At 35.6% G+C, this 27065-nt stretch overlaps 1 protein-coding gene across 4 annotated transcripts in view; it reads left to right on the forward strand.

The window, feature by feature from the left end:
- l(3)73Ah (polycomb group ring finger 3-like lethal (3) 73Ah) overlaps window positions 1–27065 on the forward strand; it is a 203041-nt gene that overhangs the window by 149012 nt on the left and 26964 nt on the right. For all 4 annotated transcript variants that reach the window (XM_090393034.1, XM_090393035.1, XM_090393037.1 and 1 more), the window contains 2 exons: window positions 8711–8937; window positions 14591–14671. In XM_090393034.1, the coding sequence (XP_090249160.1) occupies window positions 8711–8937; window positions 14591–14671 (308 nt within the window). The remainder of the gene's footprint in view (window positions 1–8710; window positions 8938–14590; window positions 14672–27065) is intronic.

Below are 27065 nucleotides of genomic sequence, written 5' to 3' on the forward strand. Positions count from 1 at the left end.
TCAACATGTTTTCTTGCATCTTCAGGAGTTTATTTAACATAAGTAAAAAACCGACAAAAAACTAAACATTTCCCAACTACTTCTCTTTCTTGTTGAAGAGACTGGAATGATAGTTTAACCACATGTATCATTAGGCACATTGCATGCAGTCTGTACATTGTGTAAACTCTGTATGTGATTGCTGCATAGAAGTACTGTCCAACCACAGATGCGAGACCCTCGGCTGGCAATGTGCCAAGAAGAGTAAATTCATGTTGAAGGGAGGAAGGAATAAGACGATGTACGAATTCGTTATGAACACACGAAATCACACGCTTTATGCATACATTTTCTGACTGTTGTACAAGCAAAATAGTTACCACTTTAAAAACTAGAATTTTTATAAAGGGAAAAATAATTTTACGACGTATAAACACTCATCCCACGTAACCCATTGATTACCTATTATTGGAATGGATTCGCATTCTTCTGCCATGTGCAGAAGTGTTGAAGAGTCTCGCATCTGTGGTCGCACAGTAAAGTGTCATTCCTTGGTTTCTGTTTAATGTGATTTTTGAGCAAATGACCTCAGAAGACTCCTTGAACAATCTCTCGAAATAATTCTCTTCTAAAAGTAAGGCATGGAGTATGTTTGCCAATTTACTCTGTGATGTTCTTTGTGGATGTGTGCTGCAAGCCAACTTTTTTTCTTTTATTTTATTTTCAACATCACTTACATGTTCTTTCTTATGGATTTTGAAACTTCCCCAGTTTTGACCCATGTACACCCTTCCACAAGAAGAACACAGAATTTTGTATATTCCAGGATGTTTATAAAATGGAACTTTGTATTTATGGAAATGTACGAAACTTCATAAGTTAACTGGTTTGAAGGTTGTTCTGATGTTGTCTGATTTTAATTTTCTTCATGTATGGTACAGATACCATGCCTTTTTGATTAATTTCTTGGTTATCATGGGAGGATTCATCAGAAAATAAGTTTCTTTAGTGCCTTTTTCAAGTAGCCATTTTGAAAGAACTGATTAAATAGTATTTGAAATTCTTTTTTTTTTTTTTTTTTTTTTTCAATTTCGTCATTTTGTAGTATATTTAAAGCTCTGTTTTTTAAAGTTTTGATGATGGCTAATTTTTGTTGAGGATGATGTAACTAGCTTGCCTGTAGATACCTGCTCGTGTGGGTTTCTTTTCTATAGATGTCTAATGATAATTCGACATTAATGTTTTTTGTTGATAAGGATGTCTAGGAATGGTAACTTTCCATTCTTTTCTACTTCTAATGTTAATATGATTTTCGGATGTTGATTATTCAGGAAGTATACAAAACCTTCAAGGTCTTTGTGGGTATGTTTCCAAATGATAAAGATGTCATGACATATCTCCACCAGACATATGGTGGCCTGAGAAATAGCTACTTCCTCAAATTTTTCCATGAATAATTGACAATTGGAGGAGATAAAGGTGAGTTCAATACCAGACCATATACTTGGTAGTAAAATTTTTCTTTCCAAGAATGGAGATTTGAGGCAATGATGGAAGAGATGCAATGTCAGGAGGAAATAGGTCTTCAAGGATCTCTATTGATACTTCCATAGAATCTGTCTAACGGAGAAGTAAGTATTTAGAGAGAAAATATGTTGGAGAGCTTCTGTTATTGAATATTGGCAGAAGTCCATATAGACAGTGAAACATGTCGAGGAAATACACTCATGTTCATGGAAACTGAATCACCTGCTGTAATATTTTTTTTTTTTGTAATTAAATTTGAATGCTTATTTGAAAAGGGATAATAATACAATACTTGTTACAAATAATGAAGAAGATAATATAACATTTTTATTTTTGATTAATATTTGGTTTTTAGAACAAGATGTGACATATTTAGAAAATGACAACAAACTTAACAAATTTGCAGGCATTTCAAAATGGAGTGGGCAGTGATATTTTCACTGGAAAAACAAATACTGTATCAAAATAAAACTGTGTAGTTCAACTATACAGTTTTACTGACATTCAAAGCTAAAAATTCAATTGTTGGCATCGGCAGGGCATTGACAAAATAGTTGCAAACTGTCATTTCATGGTTCCATACCCTTATAGTGGTTTCTTGGAGCTCCTGAAGTGTTTTTGGCTTCTTCTTGTGTATTTCAGTCTCCATTTGGTATCACAAATTCTCAGAGGGGATTGAGATCTGTGCTGTTTCTTGGCCACAGTAGTTGCTGAATTGAGTGTGCTTATTGATCCACTTTAGCCTGCAACAAAAAAATAAAGCCTTTTTAAGTACTAAACTCAATTTGTATGACACATTTTAGGTTTATAATAGCATTGCTTACACCTTTTGCCCTATGACAAGGGGCAGAGTCATCTTGAAAGATGCAGTTTGTCGTGATGGTAAAGTGGTCTGATAGTAGGCAGCAATTCTTCTAAAATTCTAAAATTTTCTGGTACACTTATGCATTCACTGAACCTTTTTGTGAAGTGTAAATGACCAACACTGTGATACAACATGCAGCTCCAGATCATATGACTGGCTGAGAATTTGACTGTTGACACCAGATCATCTTCGAACTGTTCATCTGCCATTGGTGCCCTGCAGATTAAACTTTTTCTTGTCAGATTTGACATGCTCTTTGCACCAATTTAACCAAGCCAGTCTCTTTTTTTTTTTTTGGTTAACAAAGGCTTCTTTTTAGGACATCTGGCTATTAGTCCCTGTCAAATGATTCTTCTCCTGACAGCTACAGAGGTTGCCACAACTCCTGTTTGTTCTACCCAGTCCCTTTTTAGTTCTCTGGACATTGGATGGCGATTTTTGAGACAGAGCTGCTTTGGAATTCAATCTTGGCATGAGGTAGACTGGCTTTTTTTCTGTCCCCTTCTTCCTTTCAGCAGATCTGGTCCTTCATTTTCGAAAGCAGCCATACCACAGTAGATTGACTTATAGCTATATCATGAGAGGAATAGCCTTCTCTATTCAAAATTTGAATCACACTTTTTCTGCCAGGTGTAAACTGCATGTAACTAGCGATAGCAATCTCCGTATGAAAATGCAAAACCTAGCTCTTGCTGTATATTTATAGCATAAAAAATGCTGACACAATAGCAGCAACTATTACATTATACAGAAACCCATGAAAATGATAGATATAATGCAATACAATGAAATATCCAATGATAAACCAATGAAAATGACCATTTAACTGCTAAAAATTATGCAAAGTGATGCATGTTAATGCTTATGTGCTTATGTTATGCATCATGATGTACTAGATGTACATCATGATGCATAACATGAGTGTACATCTAGTACTAATAAACGAAAAAATCATCTCCAAGTTAAAACCTGGTTATTTATTATTCATTTTTCCATTTCGACAATGAGATTGTCACATTTATTGATGACTTTAGTGTTAACTTATGTAACACTTCACTAAGAACTTATCTTTGTTTATAATAATTGTAACAATGGTAGTATGAGGTAAGTTTAGCTTGTAGCTTATCTCAGTGTTGAATACACTATTGTCAGTAAATTTAATCATTTTAACCCTCGTATGTAATTTAGTAGGTTTACACATCTTTTTACTGGAAGCAAGAGCTCCCTTACTTTGAATTTTATCTGTCATTATTAACAACTATAAGATAAATAATAGTTATAAACTTGTTTTTTAAATTCACAGCAAAACACAGATGTAGTGAGTCAACGTTGTTGTAAACCAGGGGTCTTCAATGCATGGCCTGCTGAGCTCTTTGCCGTGGCCCACCAGCCATTTTGAAAAAATAACTACTTAACATTAAAACGCAATAAAATAAAAAAATAATTTTAATGAAGCCCCTGGCCACTAAGCTATATTGCGGTATTTAGAATTGTAAGATGCTTTCCAGATTCACAAGGAACGCTGTTCATTTGATACTTTACATAAAATACTATAAAAATAAATATTAAATAGACATGCTTCTTCAGCCATCTACCAGGTCTAAGCAGTACTTAAGTACTAGTACTAACGTCGCAAGTAGATGACTGAATCAGTAGTTCATTCGAGTGCACTATCCAATGCGTTCCAGATACATCTCAAAGGTTCTCGATACGTCGTTATTTTCATATAAATACAGGAGGATCTCATCCACAGTCAGTCGTGAATAGTGTGATATTCGTGTATAAGTGCACACAGGTTCGTCGTTTCAGCCATAGCCTATTGTGGTTTTATATTGCCAGAGTTTTTTCATTAGTGTGAGACATGTTCAGCGGATAATTACACAGCCATTTTGGATCATTTTTTGGGTTCGCCTTCCATGAGTAAAAAGTGTAAATCAAGTGATTAATGAAAAGTGGACCAATTTGTACTTTTTTTTACCGATCGCAATAAGCCAGTGTGTTTAATTTATCGTGAGTCAGAGTCAGTGTCAAAAGAATACAATATAAAATGACACTATGAGACAAAGCATGCATCCAACTTCGAACACCTTCAAGGGCGTCTTCGTGTGGACAAAGTGAACCATCTTAAAATTGATTTAAAATGCCAGCAGGGTACATTTAAAAGGCAGAGGGAAGAGAGCAAAGAGTGCGTCAAAGTAAGTTATGTAATAGCTGAAAAAAAAAGTGCTGAAAAATCAAAAGCCTTCTTGGACGGAGAGTTTGTGAAAGAGTGTCTCATCACTGCTGGGGATATTCTGTGCCCAAATAATCAGGAAGTGTTTAAAAAACCGAGTTTGTCTGGGGTAACTGTATCACGACGTGTTGAAGAACTTGCCAATGACATTGAAGGATCTTTAAAAAACGGTCATCCGAATTTACATCATATTCACTTGCTTTAGATGAAAGCACATGTGAAGGATATAGCACAACTGGCTATCTTTGTCCTTGGCATTGATCAACAATTAACTGTGACAGAACTGCTAGCACTTGTACCTATGAAGGGAATGATTAAAGGCACTGATATTCTTGAAGCCGCCAAGAAAACGCTCCAGCATTTCAACCTCGCTGACGGTGCCCCTGCTATGGTGGGAAAGAACGACGGGTTTGTTGCGCTGCTACGGAAAGCACTGGAACTAGAAGGAAAACATTTCATCCATTACCACTGTTTAATCCAACAGGAGAATTTGTGCACAAAAATGATTGGATTTGAGAATGTCATGAAAGTTATTGTGGCTGTCATCAACATTATTAGGGAAAGAGGATTGAATCATCGTCAATTCCAAGAGTTTTTGACCCAAGAGCGCGAAGCGGATCACGGCGATGTGGTTTATTATAATGATGTGTGTTGTTTGAGCAGATGGAAGGTTCTTAAAAGAGTCTTTGACTAAAGGAGTGAAATACAGCAGTTCATACAAACCAAGGGGAAGCCAATTGCGGAATTCAACAATCCAAAGCGGGTGACAGACTTTGCCTTTGTGACTGACATCTCGTTGCATATGAATGACCTAAATACAGCTACAATCCAAAGATCAACTGGTGCACACTCTGTTTGATCATATCAAAGCTTTTGTGACCAAACTCAAACTTTGGGAGGCACAACTCGCAAAAAAAAAAAAAGACTTAACTCATTTTCTGCTTCTCGCTGCTGTTCGTCTCTTGATGAATACACTACAAAATTAGCCTTGTTGCAAAGTGAGTTCGAAGAGAGATTTAGTGATTTTCGTAACCAACAGTCTTCTTTAGATTTATTTTCAATGCCATTCAGTGTCAATGCTGCTGAAATGCCAGGCTCAGTACAAATGGAGCTACTTGAACTCCAAAACAATTATTCTTTGAGAGAAAAATTATTCAACGTGCCATTGCTTACATTTTACAAAGACTTCATTTCTGTGGATGCATTCCCTAATCTTTGCTGGCATGCTTTGAAGATGTGCACTTTGTTAGGAAGCACATACTTATGTGAGCAGTTCTTCTCCAGGATGAAGCATTTGAAGTCCAAGACAAGAACTGATATTACGGATCAACATTTCGAGAATACTCTGCACATAGCGACTTCCAACACTGATGCCAACATTGACAAGCTGGTCAAGGAAAAACATTGCTAAGTTGCCCGTTGACATTGTAAAAAATGAATGTTTTCTTCATTAAATTATCTTTTTTTCAAGTATTGATTGTATTTACTTATCATGAACCCGACTCCTACCTATGCTCTTAAAGCTGAGTTTGTTTATTTTTATAGGATTTTATGTAAAGTATCAAATGTACAGCGTTCCTTGTGAATCTGGAAAGCATCTTACAGTTCTACATTCCACAGTATAGCTTAGTGGCCTGTGGGCTTCATTACAATTTTTAATGCAACCCGCATTGTCTGAAAGGTTGAAGACTCCTGTTGTAAACAAATAGTTCATGAAACTATGCATTATTTGATTCATGGGAGTGTCCTGTCACTGAAGCCATTGCAAATGCAGTGTTGTAATGCAATGCCTCATGAGGTGGGATATTACTGTACTCATCAAATTCTCACTAAGTGAGAATTTGATGAGTACAGTAATATATAGTAACTCTTGGAATACGGGTAGATGCAGAACAACGTGATAGTATCTGACATTTAAATTTGTTTTATTACTAGTTTCCTTTAACAGTTTTATTTCAAATTAATCTGTTTTTTGTCAGGACTGCAAAATTGTCAAATTTTACATTTCTGTCATTAGGTCAATGTTGATCTCTGCCTTCTCTGTTGGACAAAGTATTCTCCTGTTGACTTCAAGAAGTTATGATGATTGTTAATGGTACGCTTATGCAGTAGCATATTTAATTAAAACTATTACTTGAAGTGAGAAAAGGGAAGATCCTGTGGTGTTGGAAAGAAATTAGATTATATCTAACTCATCCTGCTCCAATTCAAGCATTAAATTCAAAAAAGTTCAACAATATATTGAACATAATCAGCAAGAAACATGATAAACATTTTGAGCTGATAATTATGATTATGATAAAATTTGCAATGGTCATTTTGGTTATGTGTATGGAAACAGATTTCTTAATGGAGAGACAATAAGTGCAATATATTAGCTGTTTATCTACAATTTTTAGTAAAGATGCAAGTTAAATATCCATACAAGATGGAGTGTGTCTCCTAATTAGGGGCTTAAGGCAATTTAATGCATCTGGCTTACCATTCCTCTGCTGCATCCCTGTAGGGGTAAGTTTTTTTTTTCTGTAGAACTGTGTTCACAGGGCTGGTTTGCCTATTCTGAAGGATGAAAAAAATTGAACTTCCAAGAGGGGAAAAACTCCTCTATCTTCATATGAGACTGGCTATAACTCACCATTTGATTGAAAAGGCTAGATAAAGGTTCCTTACATTATAGATGGAATTTGAACCTGGGTGTTTTCAACCAGTTGGCTTGTCTATACTAACTAAGCTGTGGAGGTTTACAAATTAAATACAGATAATAGAATAAGCTGAGTGTCCAATAGGTACAGTGTGAGTCATTCCCATTTCCTTTGTATGTTAAGCTCACTGACATGTAATGGCCAAGTAACTTGGCTTCTTAAAAACTTACTTAATGGTCTGATAAGGTGGTTAATCCAATGTGCATGGCATGTTATGGCTATCGGTTGTTTGTATTCTGGCTAGTTTACCTGTTTTGTGGGTGGGATGCAAAACTAGGAAGAAAATCTTTCCACCTCTCTATGAAACTGGTTAATTTCAGTGAAAATTAAGAAAGATTCTTCACATCCTAGATGTGATTCAAACCCAGATCTTTTCAACCAAAGGACATCACTGAAACTAACTGTGATACAGGGACTCTCCTGTAGGAAGACATTTGAATAATGCCAGAGATATCCAACACACTGTATGCAAGACAATAACAGTTTTAGCTTATGGATATGAGAGTTGGGTTAAGAAAAAAAAAAACATTGAATAAACAACTAGGGCAAGGATATGAGAGTCCTGAGAAAAAGCAAGGGACTGTAGATGGATGGCATCAGTGGTAGAATAATATTAAAAATGAAATTTTGAATCTGAGATGGCATGGTTAGTTTTAAACAGAAAGGTGGAGAAAAGATTAGCAAAACAGGTTTTTTGGATGCCGGTATGGCTAGAAAAAACTCAGTCCAACATCTAACAGTATAGGAGACTTGACAAAGTTATGGGCTAATTTGGAAGGAAATTGTTGGACTGCCAACAACAAAGTTCTTTTTTTAAAAAAACTGCTATCTGTAATGTCTGATGTAATCTTACAAAATGTTGAGATTGGCCACAAATTCAATAGAGCGATATCCACTTAATTCATAGAAGCTGCAAATATCAAAACATCTTTGAAAACATCTTTCAAAGCCGATAGGATCATTTGTTTTCATACTACAATTAATTCTCGCTATAACAAACTCTTAGAGACTACGGGAGTAGTCTGATACTTTACTATAATGAATTTCTATTAGCATAGCATTTTTTTTTTTTTTTTTGAGCATTTCGGTAGTTTGTTATAGTTGTGTTTGCTATACTTAGTCAACTGTAATCCTTTTGCAAAATTGATGGTTTGATGTTCTGCACAAGGAAAGGAAGTACAATTCCTTACTTAACTCCATAACAAATGTTGCAGTTCTTTTGCATGAAATGTAATTGTGAATATTTTCATCAAATGGCATATTGTAAAAGGGCAGGGTAAAATTAATTAAGCATAAGACTAATCCTAGTGAATTAAGATTCTGAAAGCCAAGAATGGTCATAATTAACTGGTCATGGGTCTATAAAGGACCACTGATGAAGTTATATTTATTTATTTCTTCCAGATTCCCTCATGGAGAAAGATTCTAGCTCTCAAGCATCTTCATCCAAAGAAGAGGAAACAGATTATCACAGGTCTGATGAACAGGTGAATATATTACTGGAGTCACAAAATAGTGCATTGAAACCAATGCGAAGAAAGTTCATTCGCTGCTCTGCTCAGGTTACAGTCACACATCTCAAGAAGTTTATTGCAAAAAAACTTTACAACAATTTGGAAAAGTACAGAGAGGTTAGCATTAACAATTTGATTCATATTTGTCATTTTTAATTTATATATACCATTTCTTTTATGCCATTAATTCACATTCACTTACTTTGTTCTCATAAGATAAGAAATTTTGCTTTGTTTATGACTAGCATATGCATTAGAAAATATATACATTTAATTTTATCACATTGCATTATATCAAGATTAACCTTATTTGTTAACTTTATTAATGAATGATATTTTGTGGTGTTTAAAATTACTGCTATCATATCTCTTTTGAATTAAACTACACATAAAGTTGATGAACCCACTTGGTATTATTCATTTCCAGTTGATAAAGTGTTATATGCAGGACTCCATAAATACCACTTATATTTACTGATTAAAAAAAAAAATTACTTGTCCATAGTATGAATTGTATTTTTTAAAAATTCTGTTATTAAAGATGTTCTTTTTGTTGCTGAAATTGAAACAGTGTTTGGTGTGTGTGAGAGAGAGAACTTAACCAAGGTTCCATTAGTGTAGTAAAGTTTTAATGACTATTTCAGAGGATACAGTGAGTTGATATTTAAGTGTTTAATCATTTTTCCTTGGAAATGCTTTGTAAAGGAAGGAACAATTTGGTGTGATTTTGCTGGAAGGCATTTTACAAAGGAATGCTAGACATTGTTCGAAGATTTTATTGGCAAGTCTAAACTTTTTTGCATTTCTAACTAGAATAGAAAATCTACAGTTATTTACGAGATAAAGTTGTTTTCAGAAGAACTGTTTCCACCAAAGAAATAAATAACTTTCTTTTAAGAGAGGTCCAGAAGCAGTTCAGGGTCAAAGCTGTATAACTGGGAGGAAACCTCAACATAGCCTTTTAAGAAATGTGGAGAACAGACCAGGGCGTCTGATCCTTGTGGTGTACCCTGTTAGGTATCTACCTGGATACTGAACGAACGACGATGGGCTGGCAGTTTGGGATTTAGCTGACCAAATTGTTTCTTATTGGTTTAAACCACAATATAAAATGATGGTACAAGGTGACAGAATTTCAATCCAGCAGGTGTCACCCGGTTAAACAAGGCCCCGATTGCTTTACCAGGAAACCAGGGCGAACAACGAAAAGTCAACTACGGGAACAAATCCTGAAAATCCCCAAGTCAACATCACCAGAGTTCAAGATTGGTACTATCAACATAAGAAGCCTGAATGGCAGAGAAATGGAGCTAGCTGAGGAACAAAAAAGACAAAAACTGGTGAGATCTTTCTGAGCAATAAATACAAAATGTTATATTCAGGCAATGACAATCAAGGAAAAGAACTGGTAGCTATAGTATTCAACACTAAATACGAGGCTAATCTTCTTGAATGGCAGGCAGTTTCAAGTAGAGTGATGTGGGCAAATATCCGAATGGGAAACTGAATGGTGAAATTTACTTGTGCCTGTGGTCTCCCAGAAGGTTCTACTAAGGTAGAAGTGGGGGAATTTTGAAGTTTTAGAGAAAGCAACTGACACATTGAAAAAGAAAAGGTGGTCCTTGTTGGGGATCTAAATAGCAGAGTAGGAAGTGATTGTCAGACATACAAAAACATTTTGGGCAGAACATTTGTAGGATTTCTGCTCAGGACATGAACTGGTTATTACTAACACAATGTTCCAACATAAAAATGTGCATAAATTCACATGGAAAGAAGAGGCAAGAAATAAGAAAAGTCTCATTGACTATGTTATTGTTGATAGTGATGTTTTCTCTCTGGTGCAGGACACCAGAGTGTACAGAGGATTTGAAATTGGAAGTGATCACCATTTAGTCTTGAGAAGGATAAAATTAAATGTCATATTGAAAAGAAGAACATATAAGAAAGTTGTAAAGCATATAAAAGTTGAGCAGCTCTCAGATGTGAATCACATGAACATTATTGAAGAAATAATGAGAGTTTGAGAATAGGAACCAAACCTTGGAGATTCAGTGGCAAGCTATGAAGAAAATGTTGATTGATTCAGCCAGAGAGGCATGTGGTGGGGTTGTCTCTAAGAATAGAAAAATCGGGCCCTATGGTGGACACAGGAAGTTAAAGAGGCAGCGAAGGAAAAGAAGAAAGTATATCAAGCATTTCTGGCAAAAATAAGTCAGCTTGTGCTCTTACAGAATATAGAGACAAATGTAAGAAAACTAAACACTGTGTAAAACTTGCTAAACAAAAGTCATGGGAAGACTTTGGTAAGAAATAGAAAATAAATATCAAGAAGGTGGGAAGAGTGTTCTGGAGGTTGTTGAAGAAGCTCAGAAATGGAGGAAAGAGTTTTGTAAAAGGAATTAGAGATGATAAAGGTGATATAAAACTAGAGAAGAAGATATTCTTGAAGTATGGTGTAATTACTTTGAAAAAAAAATTGCTAAATGAAACTAGTAGTGATGACAGCACAGTGATTTAAAAAAAAAAAAAAAAAAAAAACACTGACTAGGCATGCAATCAGGAATACATATCTATACTTAAAATAGAAAAAGCCATCAAAAGTCTGAAATGTGGATAGCTGGAGTAGATGATATTCGACCAGAAATGCTCAAGTATGGAGGTATAAAAGTCTTATACCTCCTTACTTATGCAGTCTTATACAGAGGGACAAATTCTAAATGATTTTAATAGAGCTCTCATAGTACCCATATATAAAAAGAGAAATAAAACTGAATGTGAGAATTACAGAGGTATTTTGCTACTGACTGTTCCTGGTAAGATTTATGCCAGTATACTTGACCAATGTTGAGAAGGATTGTGGAAGAGAAGCTTGGTGAAGAACATGCGGATTCAGGCCAAATGGAGGCTGTCAGCATCAGATTTTCACTTTACGACCAATAGTTGAGAAATCATGGGAGTATAACAAAGATCTGTATTTAAGTTTTGTAGATCTAGAAAAAGCATATGACAAGGTGCCAAGATAGTAGCTATTCAAAACTCTACAGTTGTATGGTGTCAGTGAGGCATTATATCAAGCAATACTCAGTCTTTATTTGAGTTGTAAGTCAGTGGTTAGAATTCAAGGAAATAAAGGAAGATTGTTTAATGTTAAATCTGGTGTACATCAGACAAGGATGTACATTATCCCCTCTGTTATTCATTATCTATATGAATCACATTATGAAGGAAAGTGGTATTAAATCTGATATCAAAATTGGAAATGTTAATGTCAGATCTTTGCTTTTTGCATATGATGTTATACTTCTAAATAAATCCGGCACAAGTCTGCAACATTCTTTGACTAAATTGAATAACTGTTGTAATAGATATGGTATGAAGGTCAGCAATAACAAGACATACAATGAAAATAGGCAGAAGCATTGAAAATATCAACTGCATTGTGAATGGAGAACCTATAGAACAAGTAAAGCATTTCAGCTACTTAGGCATGATGTTTAGTGAAGATGGTAAATTAAATATGGAAATAGACAACAGGATCAACAAAGCTGGTATGGTAGGAAATCAACTGAATAAATTTATATAGAATAAGAGAGAAATTAGTCAAAAAAAACTAAATTAGCTATATATACAAGACGGTGTTCAAACCAGTTTTAACTTATGAATCTGAGAGACCCATAAGTAGTTATTAGAAACTGCAGATATGAGAGTCCTAAGAAAGATTAGGGGCATCAATAGCAATATCATGTTAAAAACGTGGATAATAGGACAGAACTTGACATTGTTAGCATCCAGGAATGTGTTAGCAAAGCTAATCTCAGGTGGTATGGTCACTTAAATAGAATAGGAGAGATAAGATTAGCAAAATAAGTGTTCTCTGCCAGGTTTGCAGGGAAAAGACCCAGAGGAATACCAAGATATAGGTGAACTGATACGGTAAAAAGTGCCTTAGAAGATAGAAATATAAGATCTGATGTTGGAGCCTTGATGGGTAATAGATCGATTTGGAGAAAAACTGTATATATGAAGTTAGTAATGATGTAGATTTTTCATGTAGTTCTATCATATCCTGTACACCCCTTGAAGGTAAATTTTAGGAATTTGATGATGATGAAATGGCTGAAAACCATGTATTCGGTTTTTTCCTCTGTTTTTAGAATTCAGTATAACTGATGTGATGCATTTAATGTTACTTGAGTAAGGGAGAGATCCTTTTTTAGAATACAGCTCTCAAATGATTTTTCTACAGACTGGTTGGCAGAGAGTATACTGGACCAAGTTTAATGATAATATATCTGGAGGCTTTCAGGTTGGCTAGTGAATACTTTTGGCTGCCATTCTTCTGTAAGTGTCTGAAATGTAGTCTTAAGTGGGAGGAGGTGGGAGAGACACTGCTAAGGTTGCAGTGTGTTGAAGAGTTCACTGAATTCATCACATGCCTAGCAGAACCATCCGAGCCTTTCCAAATACTCATCCATTTCTCACCAGTGATCCTCCTAAATATACTGTAATTTTTTTTTTAATTTATTTTTTTATATATATATATATATATATATATACTAAACACTTGTCAAATCCTGGCTATTTTCATCATCGTGTTGTCAGGAGTTATAAGAATGCTAAGTTGAGTGATCTACATGATTTTATGCTTCATTTCCTTGAATTATTGTTTCCCCGTCTTCTGATTTAAACATTTATTCCATGTTTCACTTAAAATTTTTGTCTGAAGAAGATACCAAGGATATTTCAAATAAGATCAGGCAGTTGCAACTGGCTTTCATTTGAAATCTTCAATCTTCTTTTTTGTCTTGCAGTCCAACCCTCATTATAGCAAACTTGCTCACTATGATTACTGAGAAGTGTGAGCCAAATCCTCATAGGTACAGGGCTATGCTAAAAACAATTCACTATGTTATAGTAGATAAACTAATAAACTATTCCTGTAATTTCTGTGAGTTTGCTATAGTGAGAATTTGACTATACTAAAGCTTAAATAATTGCAATCACATTATCACAACTTTGATCATTGTCCAATAGTAGTTATTACCCATTAAAAGTTATTGGCCTTAACTTTTGCCTTGCTCTCCTTCCTTTTTTTTTTTTCCCACTCAGGTGGTTTCTGTTACATTGATGATCTCATCAAATGTCGTATACCATTCCAAACTTGTTAACTTTAGTGTCCCCCTTTAGATTTTTTTACCCAAAGTGAACAACTTCCTTATAAAGTAAGTTACTTTATAGGTTACACAAAATGTAACCTATTTTACAAAACTTCTTCAGCCAGCCAGGTAAGCATGGTATTCAAACCTTAATGTCTTGTCATTTCATAAACTTAAGTAACAATTTAATCAGATACTCTTAAATGACATTTCCCAGCCCTTTTCCATTTCTCTTGCATACATTCCCAAAACAAAAATTATTATATTCTCATATTGTGTCTCAGAATCATGAGTCATCATGAACAGGAATAAAAGAATGAAATATAGAACATTTATGTGAATGCCTCTCCCACTACTAAAAAAAAAATCATAAAAAAAATAAATGCTTTTATGTATAGTATGATAAAAGAAAACTAAGTGTGTTTATTGTTGTGGGAGTTGTTTATTTCTTTCCTTTATTTATTCGTTTTTCTACATGATAATAGTACTGCATATAAAAATACTTCAATAATAGCGTGATATGTGGTAACTTTTTTTCAATAGAACAGATGATTTCTACCCATTGTTTAGTAGAATGCTTTTTTTATATATTAATTAACACTTTCTCATAGGTGGATATTCTTTGTAATGAAGAAATTTTAGGGAAAGATCATACATTAAAATTTGTGTGTGTAACAAGATGGAGGTTTAAGGTAAGGTATTTAAAATGTCTTACTTTGTACTTATTTTCATATATCATATATATAGTAATCTCTCGGTTATTTTGCCTTCAAGTTATCTGACTGGCAAATTTCTCTCCTGCAGAGGTTAGATAATTAAGGGATTATTTTAATTTGAAAATCCTTTTAGTTTTAACATGGTAGTCAACTCTTACTATAGCAAACTAATAAGGACCATAGCAATATTTTGTTATAATGGATAATTGGATTGTCATTTCTTGACAATAATAAATTTAGTTTAATCCTTTATCCAAGTGTGAGCAAACAAAGTTTGCGCCTGAAAGTATCTTCAGGACTGGGGTAAGGTGGTACAACACCGTGCAACTCGTTGCAAAGGTGGAGCAAGCTAACATCACTCCTATCTCAGTATCTCCCATAATGCAAAACACATCTCCTTGCGGATATGTATAATGTTATGCATTAAGGGAAGGGCCACTACCCAGACTAGTTTCGACCTTTATTGAAGTTTCTTCAGTGGGAGCCAGGCCCAAGTGGAGATACCAGGCAGAAGCATTAGCAAGGTCATCTCTGCCTATATTTGTTTGCTCACACTTGGATAAAGGATTAAACTAAATTTATTATAGTCTAACCAAGTGAAAAATAAACTTTCAACATTTCTTGACAGTTTAATAGGGAAGGTATTGTTTAAGCCATAATCAAATCCTGGCATTCCATGTTCCAGTTTGATGCAATCTGATGTATATGTTCTTCTTATCTACCTTAGCAGAATGACTGATTTGGCTCTCTTAACTGAGATTCTGTGATCAGGGAATTATGTACACAGTAGACAACAATCTTCCCTTTAACTTTAAACTATTCTGTATCACACATCATTAAGACTTAAGGAATTAAGTACTATTTTAGTGAAATAATTTATTAATTTTTTAACCCTTATATCAGTGTCATTGTCAATAGTATGTGTGCACATACATTTGTGCATATCTAACAAACAAAATGACAGTATGCTAATAGAAGCCATTCTTGCAAACTTTAAACAGACCCAATATCTGAAGGGAAGCAGAGGGAGAAAAATTATATATAGTTTTAGCTGATAAATGAGAAATTCCAGGACAAATAATGGATAGAAAGAGATATTTGGAGGGGGGGGGGGGGAATGGGAGGTGTATTATATGTATACAACAAATTATCAAAATCCATACTTGCCGTGCAAAAAATTTACTCTCCCAAGATCACCTATTAATTTAATCACATGTCCCAATAGGAGTTCCACAAAATGATTAATAGTGCTGTACTGTTGTTGGAGAAATTATTTATTTATTATTAAATAACAAAAATAATCTATTTTGTTTATTCTGCAGCTACTTGCCAGCTAACAAAATCTACTCTCCATGGGTGAGTGGGCAAATATATTTGTCAAGACCTATATATGTAATATTTGTGAGAGACACCTACACATACACACCAAGCAGTAAATTATGACCTATTAAGTATTAAATGTAGATCTACTGAGCTCTTTAAAAAATGGTTTCTTGGCCAGTGTAAACTGAAAAGCTTCACTTCTTCCCCTCTCCCCTGCAAGAATATACATACTATTCAGCAATCAGAAAAACTATCTCATTTAGACAAATTGTAGATGATACAGACAATCTTTACTGTTACCTACCCAGAAATTTACATACATTCAAGGAGTTTAGTTTTCCATGCCTGTATAAAGAACACTCAGCACTGTCAACCAATTAAAAAAAATATCACTTTCAATGCAGACATATTTTAGTTAGCTTTTCACATTGCACTATTCACACACAATCCAGATACAGCCTTTTACTTCAGAACAGATTTCTGCCATACATCATTGCTTTCTTTTCCCATTCTCTCCATTGAAAATAATTGATATAGCAAAATAATTTTTGCTAAGAAAAGAAAGTACTGTTATCGACTTACCACTTTACCATCTGCATTTTATATTTTTATATGCCAATCTCATCTATGAAAGGTTCAAAATCTATAGCACATTAAGCTTAGATAATCTAGCAATCCTATTCTAGAGACCAAGCAAAGTATTTTTTTCTAGCTACTTCAGGTCTCTTATATTCAGAGTGGTTATCTCTCTCTCCCCCTCTAGACAATGAAGTCATCTATCACCTGACATTCATAAATATCCATTCTATACTGATAAACCTGAAACTTATAGGTTACAAAGTGGAGGCACTATCCTCTCAGCCATCCAGACTATTAGTGAATCTTACTTAGAATCTTGGAACAGTGTGTTCTCGTTTTCCCCTCCTCCCATCAGAAAAATCTGAAATTTGGCCAAAATACACTGATGGCTTTGTGACTACCAAACCATTGACAAATTTCTCAGCCATTGGATGCACAAAGATACATCTAATTTACATTTGAAATAGACAAGCACTTCCCTGCTTTGATAATTCTTCCTTTTCTTGACCATTGTATACGCAAAGACTCCCATAACAATATTGTACATAAACTTGGAATTATCGACTCCCCTTTTGTTTATTTATATATATATATATATATATATATATTTTTTTTTTTTTTTTTTTTTTTTTTTTTTTTTTTGAAACAGATTAATATAAGCCAAGAAATAAAAAAAAAAAAATATGACCATTATTTTAATTTAAATAAACTGCAGAATAATGTCTTCTTAGAAGACTTCTTTGGGTGCATAACATGAGAGAACTACCAACAAACATTGCAAGAGAAAAAAAAAAATCTATACATTACAGTATTAACATTTAAAGCTGCAATCTATCTCTTCACTGTTGGGTGTGTGCACGTGTTTAAAGTCTCATGAATGCTGAAGTTGGATAGCAGCGCAATGACAGTCTGAGAGATTATAACTAAGGTTAGTGTTGAGATGTACTGGATAGAGGACAATTTCTTTAGATTCTACAATTCTTCTTTCCAGTTCATCATAGCATCGAAAGATATTTTCCAATTTGTCCCATATGACTGGATGAATGATAATTTTCATCGTTAGTATCAGCAGAATTCAGGACATGGTTCGACTGAGCACTTGCCTCTGGTTCTGCCATATGCGATGTCTCTTTTATCTTGATGTAATTCGATGGATTTTTCCCTTCTGCAAAAATAAGACACATTGCAGTTGCACCAAATATGGTAAATGCACCAGAGTTAAAGATTGGTACTATCAACGTAAGAAGCCTGAATGGCAAAGAAATGGAGCTAGCTGAGGAACTAGATAAGTACCAGATCGACATAATAGGGGTGACTGAAACAAAAAAGACCAAAATTGGTGATCTTTCTGAGCAATAAATACAAAATGTTACATTCAGGCAATGACAATCAAGTTAAAGGAGTAGCCATAGTATTCAACACAAAATACGAGGCTAATCTTCTTGAATGGCAGTAGAGTAATGTGGGCAAATATGAAAATGGGGAACTGGACAATGAGACTTATTAGTGCCTATGGTCCCACAGACGGTTCTACTAAAGTAGAAGTGGAGGAATTTTTTGAGGCTTTAGAAAAAGCAACTGACACAATGAAAAATGAAAAGTTGATCCTTGTTGGGGATCTAAATAGCAGAGTAGGAAATGATTGTGAGACAAAAATATTTTGGGAAAATTTGGAGAAAAGAGCAAAGCTAATCATAATGGCAAATATCTGTTGGATTTCTGCTCAGGTCATGGACTGGTTATTACTAACACCATGTTCCAACATAAAAATGTGCACAAATTCACATGGAGAGAAGAGACTAGGAATAAGAAAAGTCTCATTGACTATGTTATTGTTGATAGTGATGTTTTCTCCCTGGTGCAGGACACCAGAGTGTACAGAGGATTTGAAATTGGAAGTGATCACTATTTAGTCTTGAGCAGGATAAAATTGAATTTCATATTCAAAAGAATAACATGTAAGAAAGTTTTAAAGCGATTAAAAGTTGAGCAGCTCTCAGATGTGAACTGTAGACTAAAATACGCAAAGATTATTGAAGAAAAAATTAAAGAGTTTGAGAACAGGAATCAAACCTTTGAGATTCAGTGGCAAACTCTGAAGAAAACATTGATTGATTCTGCCAGAGAGGCATGTGGTGAGGTTGTCTGCAAGGATAGAAAAATCAGAACTCCCTGGTGGACACAGGAAGTTAAAGAGGCAGTGAAGGAAAAGAAGAAAGCATATCAAAAGTTCCTGGCAAATAAGTCAGCTTGTGCTCTTAAAGAATACAGAGATAGATGTAAGAAAGCTAAACACAGTGCAAAACTAGCTAAACAAAAGTCATGGGAGTACTTTGGCAAGAACATAGAAAATAAATATCAAGAATTTGGCAAAATATTCTGGAGGTTGTTGAAGAAGCTTAGGAATGGAGGAAAGAGTACTGTAAAAGGAGTTAGAGATGATAAAGGTGACAAGAAAATGGGAGAAAAAGATAACCTTGAAGTATGGAATAATTACTTTGAAAAACTGCTAAATGAAACAAGCAGTGATGACAGCACAGTGGTAAAAAACACTGACCAGGCATGCAGTCAGGAATACATATCCATACTTGAAGTAGAAAAAGCCATCAAAGGCTTGAAATGTGGAAAGGCAGCAGGAGTAGATGATATTCGACCAGAAATGCTGAAGTATGGTGGTATAAAAGTCTTACAGTGGCTGCACTGCATAGTTCAGAAAGCCTGGACAGAGGGACGAATTCCCGATGATTGGAGTAGAGCTCTAATAGTACCTATATATAAAAAGGGAAATAAAACTGAATGTGAGAATTACAGAGGTATTTCCCTACTGAGTTTTCCTGGCAAGATCTATGCAAGTATACTTGAGAAACGGTTGAGAAAAATTGTGGAAGAAAAGCTTGGTGAAGAACAAGCTGGATTCAGGCCAAATAGAGGCTGTCAGGATCAGATCTTCACTTTACGACAAATAGTCGAAAAAGCATTGGAATATAACAAAGATCTGTATTTAAGTTTTGTTGATTTGGAAAAGGCATATGACAAGGTGCCAAGAGAGAAGCTATTCAATACTGCAGTTATATGGTGTCGATGGGGCATTATATCAAGCAATACTTAGTCTTTATTTGAGTTGTAAGTCAGCAGTTAGAATTGAAGGAAGTACAGGAAGATGGTTTAATTTTAAATCTGGTGTGAGACAAGGATGTGCATTATCCTCTCTGTTATTCATTATCTCTATGGATCACATTATGAAGGAAAGTGGTATTAAACATGATATCAAAATTGGAGATGTTAATGTCAGCTCTTTGCTTTATGCAGATGATGTTATACTTGTAGATAAATCCGCTTCTGCAAGATTCTCTGACTAAATTGAATAACTGTTGTAATAGATATGGTATGAAGATCAGCAATAAAAAGACAAAGACAATGAAAATAGGCAGAATCATTGAAAATGTCAACTGTGTTGTGAATGGAGAACCTGTGGAACAAGTAAAACATTTCAGCTCCTTAGGCACTATTTTTACTACAGATGGTAAATTAAATATAGAAATAGACAACAGCATCAGCAAAGCTGGTATGGTAGGAAGTCAATTGAATAAATTCATATGGAATAAGAGAGAAATTAGTCGGAACACTAAATTAGCTGTATACAAGACAGTTTTCAAACCAGTTTTAACTTATGGATCTGAGAGCTGGGTCAGAAGTAAAACACTTGACCAAAGACTAGAGACCGCAGATATGAGAACCCTGAGAAAGATTATAGGCTTGAACAGATGGCATCAGTGACAATATCATATTAAAAACGAAGATATTAGGAAAGAACTTGACATTGTCAGCATCCAGGAATGTGTTAGCAAAGCTAATCTCAGGTGGTATGGTCACTTAAATAGAATGGGCGAAGAAAGATTAGCAAAACAAGTGTTCTCTGCCAGGTTGGCAGCAAAATGACCCAGAGGAAGACCAAGATATAGGTGGATTGATACAGTACAAAGTGTGTTAGACGATAGAAATATAAGATCTGATAATGTTGTAATTTTTTTTCATGTAGTACTATCATATCCTGTACACCCCTTGAGAGGGTACATGGCAGGAATTTGATGATGATGTATATTGCTGTGATAATTCTTTCCTATTCTTAAATCTTAACCTCATAGTCATTAAGTAAACCGAGTCCTCATATGCCAAATGAAAACAGTAAAAATTCTAAGATAGATTAATACATGGAATGCACAACATTCTTAAATAAATTTTAACACCAAAAAATCATCTTAAGATCTTAAAAAATAAAATAAAATACAGTCATACCTCGACTTACGCAGTTTCATATATGTACGTATTCCTGCCCCGCTTCACGCATCACCACTAGTGGTATCTTTCCAGTGTCGGCCACATTCAGCAGTGTCGCACATGCTGTGGACAAGCACTGATGTGTTTTGCACTGTCTCCATTCATATACGATTTTTATAGTCTACAAACCTTGTGATTGTTTAATGTTATGTTCTTGCTAAAAATTTTATCACATAAAAAATAATAATGCCGTCCAAAGGAAGCAAGTCCGATTCTTCTACAGCTAGCAAGAAAAGAAAAACATCATCATCATGATTTTGAAGGTGGAATGAAAATTTGTGAGCTAGCAAAGAAGTTTGATCTACAGGAGTCCACAGTAAGAACAATCATAAAAGAAAGGTTTACAGATTTTGGCGGATATAGATTCTAACGAGGAACAAATTGTAGCCACAAGGTAAGGAATAAAAAAATGATTATCGCTTGCTATGAAGAAATTTTGCGTGTCAACAAAAAGACATTATGCCGTCAGCCGAATCTATTAGATTTTATGAAACCATTGACATAGAAATAACTTTCTTTTTTTTTATGTACGAAAAACTACAGTTATGATTATATTTCTTAAAAAATCTAGGTGTTTTTGTAAGCCTTTGGTCCCAATTAACTTGTATGCAAAATTATACCCGACTTACGCATTTTTTGTTGGTCCCACCTACCGCGTAACTTCAGGGTATGACTGTAATAAAAAATAAATAAATCACATCTAGGCCCAAAAATATGCTAGCTAAAAAGAACATTTTCTTAATTATGTCTTTACTTCTCTTGAAAGAAACAGTTACTTCATGTCTTCAATGGAAACATCAGGAAGGCAAACAGTGTAAAAAAAGGCTGAATCCTACATTCCTAACCAACGTATAAGCCTTGCTACTAGAATCATGATCATCCACGGAGATGCAATCGCACGAAAGGCCCATCAATACGGCAAATTGAGGTTGAAGATATCGAGGCAAATAAATCGTCTGATGTTCCTAAAACGCTGCCGGGATAACAAAGTGATCCCTAATTGTGTCAAATTGAAGCACCGTTTTACTTCAGAGAAAGCTCTACGCATCTATAACCGCACTAGCTTCGCCCTGTTAAGAGAACAAATTACCGCGACGCGCGTTCTCCTTGCCGACGAAAACAAAACCTTACGGGCGCTAGAGGAAGAGCTTTCGAATACACTCGGCCATGATCTATGGTCGATACTTCATGACATCTCATGCACATCGGCAAGAAAAGAATTCGAAAAAATACGTAGTCGGCACGTAAAAAAAAATACGAAAACCTGACGAAGAATTCTACTTCCTTACCACAGCCACCACTCAACACTGTAGTCAACCTCTCGTCGGCAGTTTTAAAGCCTGAAGCACTCACCGCACTTTCACGTGGTCACAATTTCGCCCTAGCTCCTAAAAGGATACCTGCTGAAGAAATCATGATCCAAATAGAGCGTGGGATTCACAACCTGCCTAACCAAATCGCCAACAACGTAAGACTGGATGTCTAAAGCCAAACCTCCAAAAACCAACTTATCCAAAAACGAATAGCTCCTAAAAGGATACCTGCTGAAGAAATCATTATCCAAATAGAGCGTGGGATTCGCAACCTGCCTAACCATATCGCCAACAACGTAAGACTGGATGTAGTCGGTGTTCTGACTAAAGCCAAACCTCCAAAAGCAAATATGCAGCCCTACAAGAATTGAAAAACAACAAAAAAATGGTAATCACCAAAGCTGATAAGGGAAGCGCCACTGTGGTGCTCAATCGAAAAGACTACAAAGGTAAGCTAAATGCTTTAGTACTAGACCGTACTACTTACCTCCCCATTGAATACAATCCAACCAGCTCTCAGATTAGAACTCTCCACAGACTCCTTAAGAAAGTCACTTCTTGGCCTGTGGAAGTCACCAACAAACTTAAACCTTATAACTCTAGACCCCCCCCCCGATTATATGGACTCCCAAAAATACATAAACAAAATGTGCCATTGCGTCCCATAGTGGATGGCATTGATTCCCCCACATATAAATTAGCCAAACATTTAGCCAAAACGCTCGCACACTACACTGGCAACACACCATCACACACAAAAAAAACTCAGCCCACTTTAAAGCCAGTATAGAAAACCTCACACTCCAACACACTGACATAATGGTCAGTTTTGACGTCTCCTCCCTATTCACTAATGTCCCACTCAAAGAAACCCTTGAGCTCATCCAAGCCTAGTTTCCTCCCGATATCTCAGCCCTATTTCAGTTCACAATGAACTCAGGCTATTTCGTTTGGCAAGGAAAGTTCTACAAACAGATAGAGGGGACAGCCATGGGTTCACCACTTTCCCCACCCTTGGCCAATTTCTTTATGGAGACATTTGAAGAGAAAGCCTTAAACTCCGCCCCACAAAAACCCACTATTTGGCTTCGTTATGTGGATGATGTGTTTGCTGTTTGGCCACATGGCTCAGACACACTCCACTCCTTCCTAACACACTTAAACAACCAACACCCCAGAGTCCAGTTCACCTTAGAAAAAGAGGAAAACAACACCCTCCCTTTCCTAGACACTTTAATCACCCGCCAGCTTAATGGATCTTAGGTTTTCTCTGTTTACAGAAAACCCACCCATACTGGCCGATACATTCACCAGCAATCCCCCCCCCTCACAACAATATGGGGTTATAAAAACACTATATAACAGGACAAAATTAATCTGCTGAGATGACAAGGCCCTGACTACTGAACTAAACCACGTTCTTAGCCAATGGCTATAACCCCAAAAAAATCCAAAAAATACTAAAACCAGTAAACCACAACCCCCCTCCACAATAAAGATTACACCAAGTCTATCAGCATCCCCTACATCCAGGGCACCTCTGAGAAAATAACCAATATCCTCAAAAAATATGACCTTACTTCCTGTTACAGACCATATAAAAAGTTGGCATCCCTTATCTGCTCTACCAAAGACCAACCACTTCCCCTAGACCTACCTGGTGTATACCAGGTCCCTTGCAGCTGCAAATTGTCCTACTTTGGCCAAACAGGCAGAACAACTAATATCAGGATTTCGGAACACAAAGACTACATCCGGTTTCACCAGTACAGCCGCTCTGGGCCGGCAGACCATGCCTTAGATACCCACCATAAAATTCGTTGGAAAAAAACAAAAATAATTCATCGCAGCAAGTTTAAATACGAAAGATTATTCAAAGAATCTTCAGCAGCTCTAAAAAATGTTCCTAACCTCAACAAATTTGGGTGCATGAAACTACCCCAAATTTGGGAGACTTACATTATGAGAACTTCATCCCAACAGCCAAGACTACCAAATTAGCCCGCAAGAGGTCACCATTAGGACTTGAGGAACAATATTAGTTTCTTGCTTTCTTCCTCATTTGCTTTGTGTTAGTGCCTGCGTGCACATGCCATATCTTTATGTTCCTGAAGATGGCAATGTGACGTTGCCGAAATATAGAAGTGATTCATTAAAGTTACCTTTAATTAATATACTTCATTTGTGTTGTTAATTCCGTAAACTAATTACCAGTTACAGTCCTAACTGGTGACCTCTGTGGGATCTTGCCAAAGGTCTTAAAATGAGTTCCAGATTTTTGGCAATGTGAATTAGCCAAATTTGGTTATTTTTATCATTACTGCATAAGAACTTGCATGGAGTCTGAAGACTTATGAGACTACTCTCCAGACGATGTCCCTCATACATCTAATTGAATGCATTGACTGACAAAATACTGTTAACACGCTGGCAACCGTCCCACTCATCCACTACTCTTGTGGGGATGATCCTCTGAATCATTCCTATAAAATCCTTTCATTGACTTAAAATGTTTTTTCTACCATATTCCCTTTTTTCCCATCTATTATCACAGATCACTCACTGTTTTGGTCACCTGCCTCTGGATCCTTTCCACTTCCTCATCTCCAAGAAACTCAGGTGACCAGGCCTTGCGATAATGCAGATGTGGCTGTATCAAGGCCTAATGTATATTGTGTCAGGGAACATGAGATAGAAGCAGTTGTTTTCTACGCTCCTCATCAGATACCATTTAAAATCATTGATAGTTTGGGTTGGTTATATCCGGTTGGCTAAGGATATATATGTTAACTTCCTCTCAGTCTCTACAAGTTAAATAAGGCTAAAATAGCTGCACCTATTCCACTGGGTAATAAAAAGCATTAATGTTTTTGTCATAACAATTATAGAACAATTGTCATGACAATGAAAATGTGTTTTGCATATTTTTTCATATTTGAAAATGTCTTGACTTGTCCTTGAGGCCTGTATTTCTATTTTTAGTTAAATGTAGTATGGTTGTACTTTTACTTCAAAGAGCAGAAATGTGTATTTTAAACTTTATTTTGCCTAAAGATATGAGAGATCTGTTATTTTCAGTGCCCTTCTTGGCCAAGGTCAATAACTTATCTTAAGCAAACCTTCCCTTCTTTAAATGACTATGTTGATTTCATTTTGGTTTCTCAAATTAACTGAGAAAATGGGAGAGGAAAGATTAGTAAAACAAGTGTTCTCTGCCAGGTTGGCAGGAGGAACACCAAGATATAGATGAATTGATACAATAAAAAGTGCCTTAGAAGGCATAAATATAAGATCTGATAATATCGGAGTCTTGACAGATAACAGATTGATTTGGAGGATAACTTTTATATTATTACTATTATATGATAACTCCAGTGAGTCAAGGACTCATTGAGGGAGGCTATACATCACCCATATAGACTGTCATACTTTCTCTTAAACTCATTCACATTAGATGCACTCACCACTTTCAACAAGCAAACTGTTCCACTCACTCGCTGCTCTGTAAGATAAAAATCTAGCTCTTGACCACAAACAAACTTAATTTCCATGTTCTGTCTCCACCTTCCATATAATGAAAATTTTCATAAGAACTATTTCCTATAACACCCATTCAGAAGTTTATAAACCTCATTCACATCAGCTCTCTTTCTTCTGTTAACCAGTCTGCAGTCCACATACTCTCAATCTGTCCTCATTATCTATAGTTCGATAAGTCTGATATAATCTTCTCTACATCCTTTCTATGGCATTTTTATTTTCCTTTGAACCACAGAGACCAAATCTTGCACAGTAGTCCAGGTGTGATCTTATTAATGTCAGTGTTTATTTCAACAGTGGAACTCTTCTCTGAGTTATATTTGCCATTTTTGCTATGTTACTTTTAAACTTCGACTTCCTGTTCACTTAAACTCCAAGTTCTGTAGCCTTATCAGTTTCTCCAAACATAATCCCAATAATATAATATGCCATTGGATATCTCACCCAAAGTCCACTCATGTTCATAGCAACTGCATCATCACCATGTAAATATAGTTTTAGTAGTTAAATAGTTTTGATTGGTTTATAATTAGATATTTCATTATATCGCATTATCTATCATTCCCACAGGTTTCTGTATAATGTAATTGCTGCTATTGCATTAGAATTTTTTATGCTATAAATAGACAGCAAGAGCCAGTTTTCGCATTTTCTTGCTGAGATTGCTATGGCTAGTTACATGCAGTTAGCACCTGGCAGAAAAAATATTATTCAAGCTTTGAATAGAGAAGGCTATCCTCTCATGAAAAAGCTAAAAGAGTGCCCTGTAGTCAATCTACTGTGGTACAGCTGATGTCAAAAGTGAAGGAAACCAAATCTTCTGAAGTGAAGAAGGGCTTCAAAAAGAAAGTCACTGTCTACACCATGCCGAGATTGAATTCTAAAGCGGCTCTGCCTCAAAAAAAAAATCGCCGTGTGTCATCTGGAGAACTGAAAAGGGACTGGGAAGAACAAATGGAAGTTGTGGCAAGCTATTCGACAGGGACTGATAACCAGATGCCTTTTGCTAACCAAATAAATTAGATTGATTTTGTCAGTGTCCTACTGATGCCAAGCTGTAATAAAGGTAAGAGGAGGAGGACCCACCAAGTACTAAACAGCAAAAAGTGAATTTTTAGCTTTGAATGTTAGTAAAACTGTGTAGTTGAACTAAATTTTGTTACTGGTATTTGTTTGTCCAGTGAAAATATCACTGTCCACTCCATTTTGAAATATTTGCAAATTTGTTGTCATTTTCTAATTGTCACATCTTGCACTAAAAAGAGCCAAATCTTAAT

Source organism: Typopeltis vanoorti, chromosome 5 (genome assembly GCF_054136105.1).
Source record: "Typopeltis vanoorti isolate ZY-2024b chromosome 5, IOZ_Tvanoo_1.0, whole genome shotgun sequence".
Taxonomy (NCBI): Eukaryota; Metazoa; Arthropoda; class Arachnida; order Uropygi; family Thelyphonidae; genus Typopeltis; species Typopeltis vanoorti.